Here is a 15,327-nt window from a genome sequence, read left to right as displayed (position 1 = left end):
AAGAGATATATATAAAACATGTTAATTATATGGGAAATGAGATAGCACGTAGACTAGCTCGTTATGCTTGGAATGTTGTTGATATTCATATGTGCGGGGAAAATGTTCCTACTTTTGTTGATCATGCTATTTGGTTTGATCAAAACATTATGTATTGCTCCTTTGATGAAATGAAAGTTTGGTTATCCCAAAAAAAAAAAAAATATATATATATATATATATATAAATTAAATAGCTCGTTTGATAAATAATCAAACTCTTCATGAATAGAACAAAATTTGTGACAAGCTTAACTTATATTCAAATAAAAAATAAACAAATAGAATACCGTCAATTACTTTAAACTCGCTAGCTCCTTTGTACCCCTTATTCGCAGGTGGTCTTTAAATCTTTGGTATAGGCGCAGGTGCTACTCATGCATGGACGGTTGCCAAAGTCTGCTAAATTTGGCAAGTGATTTAAGGTTGTGTTTGGTTGTTGAACAAACTCAATTCATCTCAAATCAATTATTGATAGAACCCATTACTTTTTCAACTTCTTATTAGAAAGTTAAACTCATCTAAACTTACTTTATACATTTTAATCTAAAAAGTTAAACCCCATCTCAATTTAAAAAAGTTAAATCTATCTCTATGAGATTCACAAAATATTACTATTTACTACTTATTTCAACATTTAAACGTAGCCTCTCTTTTAGGTCTTGGTAGCTAGTGGAAATACCTTAGGCATGTAGCTCCTTGCCTTCAGGTTTAGAGTGATAAATACCGACTTAGACTGGCCTCTCCTTCTCAAAATTCTTCAAAGCTTTGGTCTGAAATAATTGCCAATGCTAAGTTTCTAATTGAGAATTCTCGTCCACTCTTGACATGCTTGGCATTAGTTTGAAACGGATTTGGATCAGCAAATGCGGTGGACGCTACAAAGACCAACTTGACTTTGACCATTGCAAAGTAGTATCATGAATCTAATAAGCCGATGAATTATGCCGAGTTAATGGGACTTGGATTTGGATTTTGGGCTACCTCTACCCCCTCCACAAGAGGCTCTTTCAACGATCCCTTGCGTAGTGAGTTTAGGGTTAAAGTAGTGGAGTTTTTCGACGCAATCTCTTAGAAAAAGTAGCGAGGAAAATGGGGGTGGAGCTCTCAAGTCATCCTTGCCCAAGTTAGATATATTATTATTATTATTATTTATTGGGTACTTATCATTCGCACCTGCAAATAATTATTGTTAATTTTATATTTCAAAAAACAAAAAAATTTCATTATGTATCATTAAATTACCAATATGCTTAAAAAATATATATTTTCTAATAATATTTAAGCATTAACCGTAGAATCAATATTTTTGTATTGGTAAAAAAAAAGGGGTAACAGCGTCATAAAGCTGTATAAATTTCAGGCTTTGGACAGTTGGAACCGTGAACTTAAAAAAGGAAAGAATACTCCGCATCAATAAATACAAAATAATCATATAAATTAATATGATTTTATTTGATATATTACCTTTATTTTATAATAAAAATAATTTTATAATTTGACAAATTACATTAAATTATATCAATTTTTAAAATTATTTTTATGTAATTTTTTTGTAAATATAATATTTCCCAAAAGAAAATAGCATTATGACTCGGCTCGACCCGACCGACCTGTTGTTGTTCAGCAATCATAGTTGCGTTTTGTATATTATTGACCATTTGGTAGTGGAAGGTTCTGCATTGAAACTTAAAAGAAAGGGATCATATTGGAATAGCAAACGTGGGCCGAACGACAAGTAGCTCAACTAATGGGATGCGAAAATCTTGAAATATTCCAATGGATCTTCCTCGTTTAATTATTAATTTCCTTAATTATAAAATAAAATGAAGTATATAATATTCACCTTCACGGTTTCAAAACTCTGCCAATTAACTAAAAATATATTATTCATTGGGATAAGTATGATTTATTTTATTTATTTATTATTATTTTAATTTTTGGGAAATGATAGTTTGTTTGTTTATTTTAAACTTATGAAAGGTCTAACGGTGGTGGTATAAGCATAATCTGCAACAGGGGCTGCACGCATTTTCTTCCCCTTATATGAACATGATGGGCCAGAGTCCAGACCATATTTCGACAAATTGACAAAGGCTTGTGCTCTGATTCGTTGATGACTAAATGGATCGGACCATCTTCAGTGTTGATGATTTGCAGCATATATACAAGATCAACAACATGGGCCTTGTAAGCTATATTATTCACAATTTTTATGGATTATTTTTCCGATTTAGATTTTCTGGAGTTATCATTCAAACAACTTCAAGACTTGGATTCTCTTGTCTCAAAATTTTTTATATAATTTTTTTTGAATATTAATCAAATACAAATATTTTTTAATTTCAAAATTTTAACATTTTTATCTAATTATTAATTTAATCATTACGACTTTCTCAAACTTCTAAATAAAATAAAAAACATAATACAATTTTTTAAAATTTTAAAATAAAAATTATATTAAAAAATTATATTCAAACAAGGCCACTGCATGAATCTAATTCAAAGGGTTCGCTTGTTGGTTGGTTGGTATAGTACTTAATAGAAATATAATATCCAAGATGCTGAGACTCCTGTACTGTTATTAATTAATTAATGTTCTTGAATTTTATTACAACTTTAAATTAAATTAAAGGGTTATTTGGGGTGAAAGACTTAATGGAAGAAGAGTTACCCATTTGCAAAGTCCCTAAACCATATTAATTAATTAAAGGCTGGCCTCCAGTAGTAGTACTCTCATAATAAAAATAAAAAATAAAAATTTTATTTTTTATCCTAATTTTTTTCATGATGAATGGGTCGTTATTTAAATGGTTGACACATGGAATCATTTAAAATGTGCTATGCCAACAAATACGATTAGGAAAACAAGATTTAGATTGAAGAAAAATATTGGTCAAAAAATTTTTAAAAAAAAGTAGTACTCGTCTTTAAATATTTAGGTTGCATGGATTTGTTGATTCCAAACTCTCAACATGCTCGTAATTAATAAACTCAATTTATACATAATGCAAGTTTGAGATAGTAAGTTACAGTGAATTCATGACCTGCAATCCCTTCTTAAGTACTTCATGTATTATATATTGTTGGAAAATACGTATTTACAAGTTAGCTATTGACGTAGCAAACACATCACTTTTGTAGAAACTAGTTAATCAGTTAGTATATAAAGATTAACTCCTGATTATGTATGTTAATGCTAAATAAAAGCTATTAGCATTGATTAGTAATCAATATAAAATATTACGAGTATTAATACAATAATTTGGTTACGAAGAGAAACCCTTTGAAGAACTCCTCAAAAGTAAAATCCTACAAGACAACCAAGTCCTGGAAAGACAATTTTATCGATTGAGTGTATTACAACTAAAACGTTTACAAAACCTTTGTACCTAGACACATTTACCCAAGACACGCGACCCACTTGTCTTCTACTGCAGTAGGTAGTCAGAACCTCTGACATTCTCTAATCTTTGTCTTTTCTACTGAAACCTCTAGTGGTTGAACTCGAACACGGCAACTCCCCCTTGGAGTATGCTCTCACTCAATCTCACGGACTGAGCTTTTTGGAAAATCAGTCTCTCAAGAATTTTCTCTTGCACGATCTCTTGAAAGTTCTACCTAGATCTTCAAGCTCTCAATACTTGTGAATATATGCTACTCAAGTGTTCTTTAAAACCCTCAGCCGACTCCTCTATAAATAAGCAATGTTGTGATTGATTTGGAGAATGACTATACTGATAGGTTTATCCAGAATCTCAATCAAATACGTTGCTAACTATTTGTGAACATCTCGGACTGGATCACTTCTTCTGGATTGCATCGAGTTCAAATCAACTTCAGTTTCTTCAATAAAGCTTGCATATTTGTCTCTTCAACTAACTCTTAGACTCGAAACATACATAAGACTCTTGTAGACTCCTATCTTATAATATAAACAAGATTTGATAAGAGTTACAATTCAAATACCAATCCTTATTGGATAACTTCTATTCAAATACTCATCCTTATCGGATGCAATCCTAGAGTTCTATTTAAAATTACATTCATCCATAATTCGAATTTAAATACAGACTCATTTAATCCTAGCCAAACATAAATTACATTTACAATCTCCCCATTTGGTTGATTGATGGCGAAAATATATATTGGATGAATGTGATTTAAACCTACAAAAACAACTAACCAAACCACCAGCAAAGATCTCATACAGAAAGTTATACTTCATATCAAAAAATTCATCATAGGTAAAATGTTTGAAGTATCACAATGAGTCTTAACGTAACCACACACATATCAGTTTAATGTAGCAGGTTAAATCAAAATAAGAAAAGCAAATCATTGTTCAATATGCAAGTCTGCCTAGACCTGCTAAGACTGATCCTTGTCTCTTTGCTTGGATACGATGCAATGACATGGTAACTTCCTGGCTTGTAAATTCTCTTTCTAAAAAAATATCTTCAACAATTTTATTCATGGAAAATGCTGCTGATATATGGAAAGAATTGCATGTTCGTTTTGCTCAAAGTAATCGACCTAGGAGTTTTCAAATAAGGAAAGATCTTTCGGGTCTAATTCAAGGGAATAGTTTAGTCAGTATGTACTATTCTCAACTCCAGGGTTTGTGGGATGAATTGTCGGCACTCAAGCCATTAAGAGTCTGTAGTTGTAGACTACTTTGCACTTGCAATGCTGCAAAATCTTTAGTAGAGGATCAACAAGAAGAATCCATTATTTAGTTTTTAATGGGCCTCAATGATAGTTATTCCCAATTCAGATGACAAATTCTGTTAATGGAACCTCTACGTAACATTAGTAGAGTTCTTTGTTTGACTTTATAAGAAGAAAAATAGAGGGGTGTTTTTACATGTAATTCATTAAATCTTAGTACTTCCACTGCACTTACCACTAAAGTTAGCACTCATGTTCCTGCATCCAAGAATCGTGGAAGGCTACAACAGATTGTTTCTCAAAAAGATAAAGTAGTTTGTACTCATTGTGGCTACAATGGTTACATTGTGGATAAATGTTACAAGATTCATGGTTATCCACCTTGTTGGAAGTCTACCAAAACCAAGAATTTGTCTTTTGAGCATGAGCATGAGGCTGGTCATGTTGAGCCTTCAAAGGTTTCGGCTATACAAGAGCAATGTCAACAATTGATTGCTTTACTCCAATGTACTTCAAATTCTAAGTCGGTATTAAATCAGTCTAGTTTATTGCAATTTGTAGTTAATCAGGCTGGTTTATTTCCAACACCCATTTTAGATACTCACAACAATACTAATATGTTAGGTAAAATTCTTAAATGTTCTATATTTAATAGTTTTCATCTATTTTTGTCTTTATCGTCCAAAGAATGGATCATTGATAGTGGGGCAACTGACCATATGGTTAGTTCCACTTCTTTGCTTACTTCTATTTCCTCTTCCGCAAACCATACAGTTAAACTTCTTAATGAGAGTGTTGTACATGCAACTCATATAGGTACTGTGCAACTTTCAAATTCTTTGATTCTAGAAGATGTACTTTGTATTCCTACATTTTCTTTCAATCTTTTTTTGACCAGTAAACTCTCCACCGATTCATCTTGTTGTCTCATATTTCTATCCAATATGTGTCATATCCAGGATTTTCAATCTTGGAAGATGATTGGGATGGGTGAGCAAAGACTAGACTTTATTACCTGCTGCTGGAGCCTAAGGCCAGCTCAAAGATTGCTACACTTTCTTCTTCCTTGAAATCAAATGTTGCATATGTAAATTCTTATTCTTTTGATTTATGGCACTATAGGCTAGGCCATCTTTCTTTTCCTAGACTTTTAGTTTTGAATAAGGTTGTACCTGACATAAAAGTGTCCAATAATTCTCCTTGTATTGTTTGTCTTTTGGCTAAACAACATAGGCTTCCTTTTCCTTCAAGTCAAAGTCTATCTCGTTTTCCTTTTAAAATAATACACTGTGATATATAAGGTCATTTCTCCACATGATCTTCTCTTGATGGTTCTAAATACTTTCTTACTATTGTAGATGATTTCTCTAAGTGTGTTTGGGTATATCTGATGTATCCCAAAAGTCAAACCAGACTTCTCTTATATTCCTTTTTTGCCTTAGTTCATAATCAATTTAATAGAAGTATTAAGACAATTAGATCTGATAATGGCATGGAGTTTAACATGCCTGAATTTTATGTTTCAAAAGGGGTTATTCATCAAAAGACTTGTGTAGAAACGGCACAGCAAAAAGGAGTGGTAGAAAGGAAACATTAGCATTTGTTAAATGTAGCTTGATCCTTAAGATTTCAAGTCTCTGTACCTCTAAAATTCTGGGGTGAGTGCGTCCTGATAGCTACATATTTAATAAATAGAACAGACACCCCTTATTTCCAATAAGTCTCCATATGAAATCTTATTTTCTGACATACCTTCATATCCTCATTTAAAAGTTTTTGATTGTCTTTATTTTGCATCTACCATATCTAGCCATAGACATAAATTTGACCCTCAAGTTAAGAAGTGTATTTTCAAAGGATATCCTTTTGGTGTCAAGGGGTACAAAGTCTTTGATCTAGATACCGATTCTTGTTTTATCTCTCGGGATGTAATATTTCACGAGGATATTTTTCCTTTTCAACCTTCTTCCTTCTCTCCACATATTTCTTCTTCATTTCATAAGTTACTTGTATTATCACATTCTATTTTTTATTCTTCTTCCCTACCATCTTCTTGAAATTCTATCCATCATTCTCCATAAATTTCTCATTCAAATTCTCATTCAGATTCAAATCCTTCTTCTCTTCCTTGTTCTTCTCCTCAACTCTCTCAAGTTGTCAGACAATCTTCCAGAGCTCGTAGGCCACCAACTTACCTACAAGACTATCATTGTAAACTATCTGCTGCTCATGTCCTTCCCAATTCTTCAAGTGCAGAAACTGGTAGGTCACTCTTAGTTCCTTATTCCATTGATTATGTTCTTTTATATAATAAATTGTATCATCCTTGTAAATCCTTAGTTCTTTCAGTCTCTTCTCATTTTGAACCTAAAACATTCAACTAAGCTATCAAATATCCTCATTGGCATGAAGCCATGACTGTAGAAATTAGTGCTATAGAAAATAATCACACTTAGACCCTTTCTTCTTTACCTGATAGAAAGAAAGCTATAGGCTGTAAATGAGTGTATAAAATAAAATACAAATACGATGGTGGCATTGAGAGATATAAAGCATGTTTGGTTGCTAAGGGTTACACACAAATTGAATGATTAGATTTTCAAGAGACATTTTCCCTATGGCAAAACTTGTGACTGTTAGATGTCTCTTAGCAGTGACAGTTTCAAAGAATTGGTTTTTACACCAATTAGACGTTAATAATGCGTTTCTTCATGGAGATTCGGATGAACAATGGTTTGCCAAGCTGAACAAATCCTTATATGGCCTTATACAGGCATCTTAACAATGGTTTGCCAAGCTCTCTTCAGCATTGATCCCCTATGGTTCAATCACAAGCTGATCATTCCCTTTTTACTCTTCAAACTTGAGCACATTTTACTATACTTTTGTTATATGTTGACGATATTATAGTTGCTAGAAATCATTTGCAGTCCATTTTGGATACAAAAACATTTCTTGATCAGAAGTTCCAGATTAAAGATCTTGGTGACTTGCGATTCTTTCTTGGTCTTGAAGTAGCACGTTTTACAAAGGAAATTGTTTAAACCAGAGGAAGTATGCTCTTGACATATTGGAAGACTCTAGATTTCTTGCTTCCAAACCTCTCAACTTTCCAATGCAGTAAAACTTAATATTGAGTAAAGATGGTCCTCTTTTGTCAGATGCTTCTCTTTATCGCAGGCTTATTGGTCGGCTGATTTATCTCACAATCACTCCTCCTAATTTAGCCTACTTTATGCAGGTGCTCAATCAGTTCATGGATAAGCCTAGACAACCTCATTTAGATGTTGTATATCAGGTTCTCAAATATTTAAAATCATCTCTTGGCCAAGGATTGTTCTTTCTAGCTCATTCTTCTATTCATCTTAAGGCACTCTCTGATTTAGATTGGGAAGGATGTCTTGATTCCCGTTGATCTATAACTGGTTATTATATTTTTCTAGGTGATGCTCTTATTTTTTAGAAGTCTAAGAAGTAGCCAACTGTGTCCCGCTCCTCTGCAGAGGCTGAATACAGGGCCATGGCATCTGCTACATGTGAATTAACCTAGCTTCTTTCTCTCCTTGTTGCTTTATGTATTCCTCATTCTGAAGTTGCTCTTTTATTTTGTGATAATCAGGCAGCTCTTCACATTACATCTAACCCAATTTTTTATGAAAAGACTAAGCATATAGAGATAGATTGTCATCTCATACGTTAAAAATTTAAGCAGGCGTTATTAAGACTCTACATGTTTCAAGTTCTCATTGACTTAGTGCTTTGTTAACAAAACCTCTCGGTTCAATGCAGTTTCATTCTTTACCTGACAAGATGGGTATTATTGATATATATAAACTCCATCACGAGGGAAAGTGTTAGTAGTTATAAATAGAAGTCAAATAGAAGTTGTACACGTCACTGATATATGTAAAGAAATAGACTACTATAAATACATGCACTGTTACAAAAAGATCAATACATCAAGAAATAGAGAATATATTTTTTCCTCCCTTTTTCTTTCTCTTTTCTCTGGCTGTTGATGCTTGCTCTTTCTCTTGATTCTTGATTTTCTGCACACTGGCCGGTAGCATGGGAAATCAGATTTTATCAGTTCTCTCTCTCTCTCTCTCTCACCATTTACCACATAAAACCATACCAGAGAGAGAACTAATCTTTTATGATCAATACCAATTCATGTACATAAACTCTAATCCACAACCAAATAGTCAGGAGAAAAGAAAAAACAACGAACTCAATATAAGAGATCAACAACTAATTATGACATGATTATAACTGTTTTATAATTCATTTTATAACAAGTCAATCATATACTGATAGTGCGATATGCCACTTTATAAAAATATTCAAGTTTGCTTTAGAATTTTGGATTTCTCATCTAATTTTCATTTATGCTATATATTATGTCACAATTCAAAATCTTATAACTCAACATATAAATGGGATAAATTATCTGAAAAAAGTTCCAAATTGATAGGATGCTATACAAAGCTATACAAGTTGGGTAGCATCCTATCTTAGGGGTGTAAGTCCGGTCCTGGGGAGAAGGCTCGGATCAAAAATTTTGATCCATCAGGTTAGTCCATTCGGTCAAATAATATTTTTTTCATTTTTTAAAAATTAATATAAAAAAATAATTAAATTAGTAAAATTAAAATTAAATGATCTCTTTAATATTTTATATATGGTTAATGAATATTAAATAATTTCATTATATATATAGTCAATGGTGATCCTTTAAATGAAAATTACATAATTAACTTATACAACTACTATATAAAATAATATATTGTATATAAAAAAATGTTTAAAAAATATATAAACATTCGGTCAATCTTTGTTTGGTCCTGTCCAGAAAAATATCACCTCAAGACGACCAATAAAACTATCGATCTGGTCGATTTTTCTGATCTGGACCAATAGTCTTGCCCTATAAATTAAATAATGAGGAGCACTAAAAAAGCCGCTTTTTTTCCCTCTTAAAAGGAAGAAAAAAAATCTATTTATCATCCTAACTCCTATCATCCCATGATATGAGATTAAATGATAGGTTCACAAGTAAAATGTAATAAATAATTTTCAATCACCTAATGCTATATCATAAGATGATGAAAAGATGATGGAAGCGAAATAAATGGGACTAAACAGGAACAAAAGGAATTCACTGAAAAAGATCCTTCCCCTTCTTTTTTTTCTGAAGAAAATGAGGATCCAGACAAAATAAATGAAACAAAAAAGATCCGAATGAATAGAAAGGGAAAAACAAAGGATAATTCCACTTTAAAAAGACACTAGAAAAATAGACCAATTTATGAAACTTTTTATCTAGATGGAAATCAAGAAAATTCAAAATTAGAAATATTTTAAGATAAAAAAGATAAAGAGATATTCTGGTTTGAAAAACCTCTTATTAATATTCTTTTCGACTATAAATAATAGAAGCAACCATTTTAATATATAAAAAATGATCAAGTTGAAAATGCTGTAAAAAATGAAATGTTACAGTATATTTTTCATACGTGTCAAAGTGGAGGATATTTTGTGTAGTTTCACGGTTTGTAAGTTCCATATAATCTATTTAAAAATAAGTTGGACCCACTAAATATATATATATATATATATATATATATATATATGCATGTCTCATTTTTTCAAAAGGACACGGATGTTTGAACCGGCTAGATTTGTATTTAGTATTGCTGGTACGATCATAAATAATGATAAATATAAATTTTAAAAAATATGATTTATATTTACAATTTTATTTATATAACTATAATGCAATAAATTTGACTTTTAGGGATAAATTTTTTGTAAGAGGAAATTTTTTTGTGACATTTAGGGATAAAATCCAAATTTCGTAACAAAAAAAAAAAAGTCTAAATTAGAAATACCTTTCGAATAATAATTTGTAATGATAATATTTAGGGACGAAATCATTCGTCCCTAATATTGTATCCGTTTAATTTGAATGATTTATTATATCTGATTGAACAGTTTATTATTATATCTGTTCACGATTTATTTAATCCTTTCGAAGAGTTTATAGCCATACTGCGTGTCAACCTACTGAAAATTATGAAGCTTTAAAATTTGAAATTTAAATTAAAAAATAAAATAGAACTGCCACATATTAATATATATAATATTGTACGTATAATTATGCATCCGTGTAACCCTACTCATAAATTTATGATGCTTAAGTTTCCGATAAATTTAAAAAAAAAATGTAAATTAATTCATTATAAAAAAAAATAATGTTTAGGTGGGTTCTTTCTCTATTTTATATAGAAATTGATACATTTTTTTTTTGAGAGTTTTTGAAATTCAGACAATGTCGTCGCAAAGATAATCGTATACGGGAAACTTACAATAAGAATTTAGTTTGATTTGTAATTTTAAGTTACAAATGTAACTTCTTTATGGAATGAAATAATATTTATTTCCTATAAAAAAAAAAAAAAAAGTTTGGGTTCTGCCCTTTCATTTTAGGGAAGGATATGCACTTGCGCAAATCAGTTTACAGCTTTCTGTAATTTATCCAGTAAAAGAAGGACTGACTTCCTTGTAAATTATAACAAATACAAGGCTATTTTGATGATACTAATAAACTGTCTATATAACTACGTACTCCCTCGCCTCCTCGATCCGTCTTTCGGGTAGAGCATACTGCATATATCATAAAGCCCTTGCTCACACTAGAGTTCTCCCCTCTCTTATAAGAAGATCTTTCCGATAAATGAAGAGGTGCAGGAAATGAAGAGAAACAAGAATCTATCTATTGTTTCCCTAGTACTCTTGCTGTCCATCCTCTTCATCGCGTCCTCCAGTACCGTTTCAGTTGATGCAAGAAAGCATCACAGTAAGAAAACCAAACCTCATAAGCATCCGAAAGAAAAGGGTGGCAATGGCGGCTCAAATTTTCCTGGTCCTACACCTGCCCCTCCTCCAGATTATGGACCTATTCCCGCCCATTCCAGCATTTTCGATATTTTGTTCTTTGGAGCCAAGGGTGACGGAGTTTCAGACGATTCTAAGGTAAAATTAGAAAAAGAAAATTGTTTTGTTCCTCTGCGAGAGAGAGAGTATTAACGGCTACTAGCTAATGTTCTAATCTTGTTGGGCATGTCAACCAAGCAGGCACTCCTAGCAGCATGGAAAGCTGCCTGCAGGATTCCTGGGGCTACAGTAGAAATCCCCTTTGAATTCAAGTTCCTGATCAAGCCCATAACTCTTCAGGGTCCTTGCATGCCTCACCTTGTTCTTCAGGTCTCAGCTTTCTCTTCTTTTAATCTCATTTACCGACTCTCAAGCAGCTAGCATTCGTAATTAATAAGCATTTTTTTTTTTATAAAAAAAGATCAACGGACAAGTATATTCTCTTTTTTCAAGTTGTAACATTTTATATTTCTCAACGATCGCATGCTTCGCATAGAATAGAAAGCTAATTAACGCGAGCAGGGAATTCCAAGTACAGATAGATGGAACTGTCTTAGCTCCTTCAAAAGTTCGTTCGTGGCCAAAATCCGGTCTTTTTCAGTGGATAAATTTCAAATGGCTCCATAACTTTACCATTCAAGGCTCTGGTACTGTTGACGGCCAAGGCTCTAACTGGTGGAGTAGTACCACTACTGCTGCTTCTCAAAGCAAGCATATTAAGGTCAGCATACATCATTCTAACTTCTTTTTCATCAAAATATTATAGAAGCATATGTTGCAGCTAGCTAACCAGCTCTCAGCTGTGATGTATGTACGCTTGGCAAAAGAAATCAAAGCACATTCCAGACATCAAACCCACAGTAAGATTCACTTAATTTCTTCATATATATTAGCTAGGGCCAAATATATATACTTCTCTGTGATGTATTGTACAGCAGACTCTCACGATTTTGTTCTCCTTGACCTAATTCTGTTGCTTGGATAAGTACAGGCTTTGAGATTCTACTCAAGCTATGATGTCAATGTTCGCGACATCAAAATCATAGACAGTCCGCAGTGCCACCTAAAATTTGACAGCTCTGGTGGTGTCAAAATTAGCAATATAACTATTTCTTCGCCTGCGGATAGCCCAAACACTGACGGGATTCACCTGCAAAACACCCAAGACGTACAAATTCAGCACTCTAATATTGGGTGTGGTAAGATTCACAAATTTGAACTTGATTTTTTCTTTCTGATCAATAAAATATAGTAAAGCCCCCCATGTACAACATGCACCCTGTATCTTACTTTTGAAATTCACACGAGGCAGTATGTTCGGGCAAAAGCCATACTAGCTAGCTAGGTTCCTTTTTCAATAAAATATAGGACATTACCTAAATCTTGCACTATGGTATTTTAGAAAGCATTTTACAAAAATACTCCTCTTATTAAAATATTATTGTATAAAGTAATATGTAAAGTATTGTGTGTTTATCATTTTTCTTTTAGAAGTGTAAAAATAAAGATATGTTTTTATATTTAATTTTATTCTTCCTTTAGCCGTCGACTTAGGCCTAGTTTGAATAGTCAGATATCTCATTATTATTTATTATTTTATTATTATTTAATATTTTATCAACATTTTTTCACTAATATTCATATAATACGAATACCTCACTATCCATTAGTTAATCTTAGAAGCATATTCGATCAATCAAATACGTATCTATATATTTATCTTGTCAAAAATATATGACCCGATGGTATAACATCAAAACCTCTATAATGAGGTCTTGCGTTGACTTTCCAACGGTACGTCTAAACTGTCACCAAACTAACTTTTGAAATAAGCAGGAACAAAAACAACTGACACAACTAACTTTAACTTTTGACTTTAACTTTTGCTATCCTGTGGGCCGGTCGGTATAATAATTAAGCAATAAATACAGTTCGCATTAGCAGTACTACATGTTTACTATATCAAATATAATTGTAATTCCGGGCAGGCCATTCTCTTTTGGCAGGGGATGATTGTATATCCATACAAGCTGGTTGCACCAATGTCCATGTTCATCATATTAATTGTGGTCCCGGACATGGTATAAGGTAATTAAATATATAGTTACTATATTAACTGAATCCATCTGTCACAAAAAGAGATCAAAGAACATTAATTAATTTTGTTCCCACACTTGCAGTTTAGGAGGACTTGGAAAGGACAAAACTATTGCATGCGTCTCCAATATTCTTGTCGAGAATATCTCAGTTCAAAACACTCTGTCAGCAGTAAGGATAAAAACCTGGCAGGTACGTACCATATATATATATATATATATATATATGTAAAATACTTTAGTTACAAATAAATTATATAAAAATAAATTTATAAATTGATATGATACGTTAGATTGTAAAATTATTTTTATTATAAAATAAATCTAACAGATTTCATGAAATCACGTCAATTTATGAGTTTACTTTATATAATCTTTTTATATCTATATCATTTATATATATATATATATATATATATATATATTAACCTATATATAGATCAGCTGCTACAAGTAATAACTTAACGTTTATTTTTGTCATTATTTGATTCCTATGATCTACTACAGGGAGGGAGAGGATCGGTCAAGAACGTAACGTTTAGAAACGTTCAAGTTTCCGATGTTAAGGTCCCAATAATGATAGACCAGTTTTATTGTGACAAGAGTTTCTGCAAGAACCAAACAAAGGCAGTGGAAATATCTGGTGTTAAATACGATCAGATAATTGGGACATATTCAGTGAAACCAATTCATCTTGCATGCAGCAATGGCGTTCCTGCACAGACATCGGTCTAACTGATATTCAGCTGAACCCCTCGCCACTCTATCAAGGTTTCCAGAAGGGTTTGTGCAGTAATTCTTATGGGAAATCAAGAGCCCCTCTAGTTCCTTCGAGCATAGATTATTGCTTAGGAAGTGTCGGAGATGCAGTCAGAAGAATATCAAGATCACATGATTATGTATGTTAGGGGAACATATATCGATTAAAGGTAAGTGATCATTATTGTAACTTTTTTTCAATGTATTTTTCTGATGATCTTTAAGTTGTTTGCTTCCCTTCTTCAAGGTTTTTGACTGTGAGAAGGCGATGGTACTGTCTTATAACTACTGTTTTATTATCATGTAATTGATCAGTACTACGTTGACTGATTAAATTAGAAGAAAAAGCGTTAATGCTTCTTTTTCTGCAGTTTTGGTTACTGCATGCACCGCCCCACTAAGAAATTATTAGGGTCACTTTAGAGATCATTTTTAAAATTTCACCAGGAATCAATTATATATGGATGGTAGGGATCTAGCTCTAAATAACAAGCTGGATCAATGGTAGCTCTAAATAACAAGCTGGACCTACCATTGATAAAGAATCCTCCTTTACCATTGATAGAGAGACAAAAAAAAAAAAAAAAAAATAAATCCTCCTTTTTAATTTCAACCTCTCTGTATGTATGTGTGTATATATATATATATATATATATATATATATATATATATATATATATAAAGCATTGCTGCAAGGCAATTAATTAAAGTGCAAAAATTTTAAAAATAAAAGAGCCCTCCTTCTAGTCTGATCTAAAACATGATAATTTAATCATAAAGTTTTAATCATAGTGTCTGCTTGGATTTGAGTTTGAAAGCTTAAATTT

At 32.1% G+C, this 15,327-nt stretch overlaps 1 protein-coding gene across 1 annotated transcript; it reads left to right on the top strand.

The window, feature by feature from the left end:
* Positions 1 to 11,462: 11,462 nt before the first annotated feature.
* LOC121256442 (polygalacturonase At1g48100) lies at positions 11,463 to 14,652 on the top strand. Its single transcript, XM_041157240.1, is given in 9 exon segments — positions 11,463 to 11,744; positions 11,847 to 11,975; positions 12,184 to 12,335; positions 12,457 to 12,505; positions 12,637 to 12,844; positions 13,652 to 13,733; positions 13,826 to 13,934; positions 14,249 to 14,453; positions 14,456 to 14,652. Coding segments are annotated over 9 exon segments (1,410 nt in total). The 3' UTR covers positions 14,650 to 14,652.
* The last annotated feature ends 675 nt before the right edge of the window (positions 14,653 to 15,327 follow it).

Source organism: Juglans microcarpa x Juglans regia, chromosome 3D, assembly GCF_004785595.1.
Source record: "Juglans microcarpa x Juglans regia isolate MS1-56 chromosome 3D, Jm3101_v1.0, whole genome shotgun sequence".
NCBI lineage: Eukaryota > Viridiplantae > Streptophyta > Magnoliopsida > Fagales > Juglandaceae > Juglans > Juglans microcarpa x Juglans regia.
The sequence above is the reverse complement of the archived record's forward strand: the minus strand, read 5'-3'. Positions and strand labels throughout refer to the sequence as shown.